This window comes from Cydia pomonella, unplaced genomic scaffold, assembly GCF_033807575.1.
Source record: "Cydia pomonella isolate Wapato2018A unplaced genomic scaffold, ilCydPomo1 PGA_scaffold_153, whole genome shotgun sequence".
NCBI lineage: Eukaryota > Metazoa > Arthropoda > Insecta > Lepidoptera > Tortricidae > Cydia > Cydia pomonella.
The window spans coordinates 15,418-21,371 of NW_026907796.1; the positions used below are offsets into that span (position 1 = coordinate 15,418).

Sequence of the window (5,954 nt, forward strand, 5' to 3'; positions counted from 1 at the left end):
TTCATTATGACATTCTGTGGCAAAAGCTGGATGAGCTAAAATGCCAGTTGATGTGCAAGGTATATTTAAATATTGGTACCAAAACCAGGTCAATGTCGTGAGATGGTCGGACGCATATTCGCAACCGTACGGCCTCGAATGTGGCGTGAGGGCAGGGCGGGCTGACCTCGCCCTAAACTGTTTAACTTGTACGTAAACGCCCTTATAGAGGAGCTGAGCAGTACCCGTGTTGGGTGTTACATAGATGGAGTGTGCGTCAACAATTTAAGCTACGCCGACGACATGGTACTGCTCAGCGCCTCGGCGTGTGGGCTCGCCAAACTTATCTCTATTTGTGAACGATACGCAGCGAGCCATGGGTTGGTCTACAACGTCAGCAAGAGCGAATGCGTTATTTTTAAGGTCAAGGGTAAATGCCCGCCAGTGTTCCCACATGTTAGATTAAATGGCCAACCGCTAAATATCGTTGATCAATTTAAATATTTAGGACATGTGGTGAGCGCTGACCTTAAAGACGATGCGGATATTGAGCGCGAGCGCAGAGCGTTGTCCGTCAGAGCGAATATGATAGCCCGCAGGTTTGCTCATTGCTCAAAAGAAGTTAAAGTCAGTTTATTCAGAGCCTACTGTACTAGTTTTTACACAAGCAGCCTGTGGGCAGACTACACGTATAAACGGTACAATGCTCTGCGCGTTCAATATAACAACGCGTACAGGGTGCTGATGGGGTTGTCTAGATTCTGTAGCGCGTCAGGGATGTTCGCGGAAGCGCGGGTAGACTGCTTTTACACCACGATGCGCAAAGCGAGCCACATCCCTGGTGCGCAGAGTACGGGCCAGCTCCAACAGCATCCTGACCATGCTTGCGGACAGGGTTGATGGCCTATATGTAAATAACTGCTGCATGACTCATGTGCGCAGGAATAAGTGAGTACCTAGGCGGATTTTCTTGAATCCGCTTTTTTATTTAGAAACTCAAATATAGTATATAGTTTGCTATAATTAAATACATATTTATATATTACCATTAGCATTAAGATAAAATTTGTCACTAACACATAATGATCCAAGTTGGTCGTGAATAAATAATTTATATATATCCCTTGGCCCAGGGATCTGATAAGGAAAATTTTCAACAAAATATATTTGGAGAGTAATTGAGAAGAAAGTTAAAAACCCGCGCGACGACAATTATGCCCTTTCTTGAAGGATGCTTTCGTATGTCCGGCTGCACTCAAGGAATCCTCGCATTACTCAATCGATACTCGTGAAATTTTGTGAGCAGGTTCGTTAGTTATATCCGTTATACTTATGTAACAACCGATTATTGATTTCCGTTAACTTCGGGGTATCGGTAAGTACATTTAAGAAAACTAAATGGCATAGTTACTTTAAAAAAAAAAAGTTTTTTTAATTATTTTAATTTTTATAAAAAGTAATTAAATGTTGCATATAGCGTAGTTGTAACAGGGTATTACATTTAACTCAACCAAAAAATTTAAATTATTTAAAACTGTGACATCTCAATGTCATTTCGAACATCGATCGTCCGAGATAGTATAGTACGTTTAGTAGCAAATGTATTTATTAACTAGTACACAACACTAATCAATATGTAAATAGGCCTTAAGGGAAGTGTACATGTTCGCAAGGGCCTTATAAGATAAAAAGTAATAATTTATTATCTCCGAAATGGAGTTAATTAGAATACCGGTGTCTTTGAGAAAGTTACTTAATTTAAGCTCAGGGATGCACCCTTGAAATTAACGGAAATTTAAAAAAAAAACACGGTGTATATGTATGCCACTTTATTGCACAAGAATAACAATCTATTAAATGTATATTTTGCTAAGTTATAGGCCATAAATTGTAGTTTTCTTGAAATAAACAAATTTTTTTTTCAGAACTTAGCACAGATTGTTCCGTATACGGACACGTCGTGTGCACATAGAAACTAAAACGATTTCCGTACTGTGACGTGTCTGCCCTGTGCCATGACCTCAAGCTTCGCAAGTAGTCACTACCGGCTACGCTGTACCGGTAATAGTACATTATGTTATGGTCGATGTAATGAAGCAATTTGCAGGCTTGAGTATTATACTCTGGCAAGCCAGCTTTGGCAGTACGAGACAGGCACGAAATTCAAAACTTGTATGGGCGAACAATCGCGCCAATATTTTTCTATTATATTATATGATTGTGTGTACTGTGTGTGTGCGTGCGTGCGTGCGTTCGTTCATGCGTTTGTGCGTGCGTGCGTGTGTATGTCTTAAAATCGTAAATGCTATTTTTATTTGGATTTACGAAAAATTCGCGGTTATAATAGGCAATAAGGCTCCTTTTTTTCAAAACATTTAAAAATTTATTACATTTGGACGAAGGTAAATAATGGAATTTGCATGTTATTTTATTTATATTACATTTTAATGTGACATATATTATTTATTTACAAATGTAACTTTTCTAACTATTTTTGTGTTTACCGTGGTGCAATAAAAAATTGTATGTTGTAAAATTGACTGCAATGTTTTTTACATTTTTTTTTCTAACTAACCATAAATATACTATACTTCTCGCATCGAATGATGGTCACTATGACAGTTCCTTCAAGTTTCTTTCGGTTGGACATAACAACGATAATAATTGAAGAAATATGTTTTTACCTTATTTTTTACATATCTAAATAAATTCATGAGATATCTCCCCAAAAATGTCTTAAAATATCTTACATGAACTGTCACAGGGACCATGCACTTCGCCTCCAATTTTTAACCAGCAATTAATGTTGCCGGCCATTTTCGAGAAAAAGAATATTTCATATCATTAGGTAAACGAGTAACACAACCCTAGCCATAATATCGGTAAAATACGAAAACCCTGAGCATCTCCAACTAGTTTGTAAATACGTTGTTTTTCCAGAATTTTCCATCTCTCATTTCCTTGACGTGCGGTGACAGTCAAGATTCTACGCTAAGTTTAAAGGGGTAAAGTTGGAATTGGCAATGCTTTATTGATATTATCTAGAAACATTCTAGCGACTCGTTCAGTATTTTGTTTCTTGTGAAACTGGAGGTAGCGTTTGAGAAGAAACAATAATTGTGAATTTAACATGATTTCTATGTTAATTTAATGTCATTATCATTATGTTATACATCAGGATTTTGTCATTACAAATGCCATGTAGAATAAGCTCAGTCCAACTCGTAATGGATATATGTGACATTATCTATGAAAAGGGACCTTATTATCGGTGGCGCTTACGCCATTATCAACGATGCTCCCATATTATAAACGCAGTGCGGCGTAAGCGCCATCGACAATAAGGTCCCCTTTTCATAGATAATGTCACGCAGTGCTGCGTAAGTGCCATCGACAATAGGTCCCTTTTCATAGATAATGTCACATATACAGAGGATTACTATAACTAGCTTAAATCTAAAATAGGCCCTTGAGGGACGTACCAAGGACGCCGGCGGCATTTACTAGTTGTATCGCAATACAGATACGTTGTGCGAGGAAGCCGCCAGCTATTCGGTCACCAGTTACGTCAACCAGACGCTATCGATTTCTGCAAAAAACTATAGTTAACTTATTTGCGTGAACATTAAAAATCGATACCATAATTAAAAAATACCAATGTTTGTTTTTGTATTTTAAGATTTTCATAAATACAACACAAATGCCTAATGCAAAATTAAATTAATTTAAGTATTCAGTGGTTTAATTTTTTATTGTTTATGTTTATGTATGTCTTGATATTACTGACCATGATTGACCAAAATACCTGTAAAATATGAAAAAGTTCCTTAAATATTCCAAAAAGCAAAACCGTTTGTAAGAAACCTTTGCACATCAACCACAAACAAAAGTTTGTAATAATAGTATAACAATTGCAAGTATCACTGCAATAAATGCAATATATATAGGTATATACTCATCGTTTGGAGCGACCCTAAATAAATTTAAACCATTATGGACGTAATTATAATATGTATATGTTCCATTCCAATCACAGACAAATAAGCAAGCTTAACATATTCACTACCAACGTTTTCGTAGCGCTACGCTCGTAGCCGATCCCAGCGTTTTCCCGCTTTGTAGAGGAAAGCGACTACGAATAGAAAACCCGTGCTAATTCCATACATCAGTTAGGCAACTTACTTAATATATAATAAGTTTTATGGGAGATATGGTAAATCGTATTATTAATAAGTTTTAAACTAAATAAGTTTAAATTAAAGATAAGTTTTCGCAAAGCTCGCTTAAAACTTATTATAAATGGGTTTTTATCTATGCATAGAACTATTGAGTATAGCACTTTAAGATTACTTATTTCTCTATGGTTCCTATGTATTTATACAACACAGCTCCTTGCCATCCCACATAAGCGGGGGTTACTATAAACGACTACCGTTACATAAACCCGCCCCATAGGCGCGTTTTTATAGCCCCCACCCCCGGCCTACACCCCTTGAGCGAGCAAGACGGGGATACACGAGCAAGCGAGACAAAGGGTAAAGTTTATAACTATGGCCGCTATAGCTTTTTAATGTCTTGAGTGCTGCATTAGCTTTTGTTAAATTGTTTATGTTACTGAAATAAAAACGGGTTTATTTGTGTGGAATTTTAATACGGACGAATATTTAAAAGGTGGTAAGCTAAACAAAATAAATTTCTAAACAAATTTTCTCTCAATATGTGACGTTCTACGAGTAAAGCTACCTAATGGCGGTCGGCGCTTATTACGTCGCGCAACTAAGCGCCAACCGCCATGAGGTACCTTTACTCGTGGAACGTCACATATCGAGAGAAATTTTTAGAAATACAATTAAAATATTAACCATACAAAATAATTCGGCTCGCTGTTTAAAGCAACACACGAGTTACGAGATACGAGCTTTTTAAAGTAACTGTCAACGCTTGTTGGCAGTTATAAAAAGATCGTATTTCGTAATGTTTGCAGTACATTGCTGCTCGGTAAATTTTCAAACATTAATTACAGGTTCATAATTAAGTTTAACTTAATACTATAGATATAACAAGTTTTAATCAAATTTCAGGATATAAATATATTTTATTTGCGTCAATAAATCCTTACAATTATAAAGAAAGTAACTGTCTGTATGTTATTTCTTCACGCTTAAACCGCTCAACCGATTTAGATGAAAGTTTGGTATAGTGATCGTTCGAGGCCCAGGGAAGGACATATGATAGTCTTTAGCAATCATCCTCATCATTTCACGCAGACAAAGTCACGGGCAGAAACTAGTAAAATTTAATTAACATCTGAGTATAGTGAGTAGGTACTTCAACTTTCTCATACTTCTCGCGTTAAATGATGGTCCGTATGACATTTCATTTTTATATGGAGTTTAACACATTGATTTAATTAGAAATTGCACATTTAGGTAATAAGGTTGGACCCGGGTACGTCCTTAAACTACGTCCAAAAGAGAGGTATGAGCATTGTGAACGTCATCTCGCTTTGTGTGGTAGGGCACATCGCAGCGGATATGATTCCAAATCTAGAGCAGAGCCCAAATGGGGAAGTACCGCCACTTTACAGAAAACTGCAGCCAAATAACACTAGACCCTACTCATAGTGTTGTGTTCCTACCGGTAAGTAAGGTTGCCAGAGCTCAACTTCATTACACATTTAGCCAGAAAACGTTACAAATAGGTAAGCCCAACAAAAAGAGACTTCAAGGAACTGTCATAGCGACGCGACGCTTATTATATTTTTATTTTTATTATTAGTTTATTTATTTTGAAGTAATATTCGATGCGAGAGGTTAGATAAATTGACCCACAAACGTCGAGAGATGAATTATACCTAATAGCAAATATAAATGCATTCGCAAACATTGTTATCAACGGCGAGTCGTTATCTCCCAGATTACCTTGCAGACGGGTCTTGAATCACACACACATGCATGTTTACACCGATTGATAAT

The 5,954-nt window shown here is 36.9% G+C and overlaps 1 protein-coding gene across 1 annotated transcript; it reads left to right on the forward strand.

Annotated features, from left to right (window-relative positions):
• Positions 1 to 282: 282 nt before the first annotated feature.
• On the forward strand, positions 283 to 879 carry LOC133533320 (uncharacterized). Its single transcript, XM_061872285.1, has one exon. The coding sequence runs from the start codon at positions 283 to 285 to the stop codon at positions 877 to 879; it is 597 nt and encodes a 198-aa protein (XP_061728269.1).
• The last annotated feature ends 5,075 nt before the right edge of the window (positions 880 to 5,954 follow it).

Bases quoted from the DNA above. Each gene is read 5' to 3' on its own strand.
- LOC133533320 (XM_061872285.1), top strand. From the start codon at position 283: ATGGTACTGCTCAGCGCCTCGGCGTGTGGGCTCGCCAAACTTATCTCT.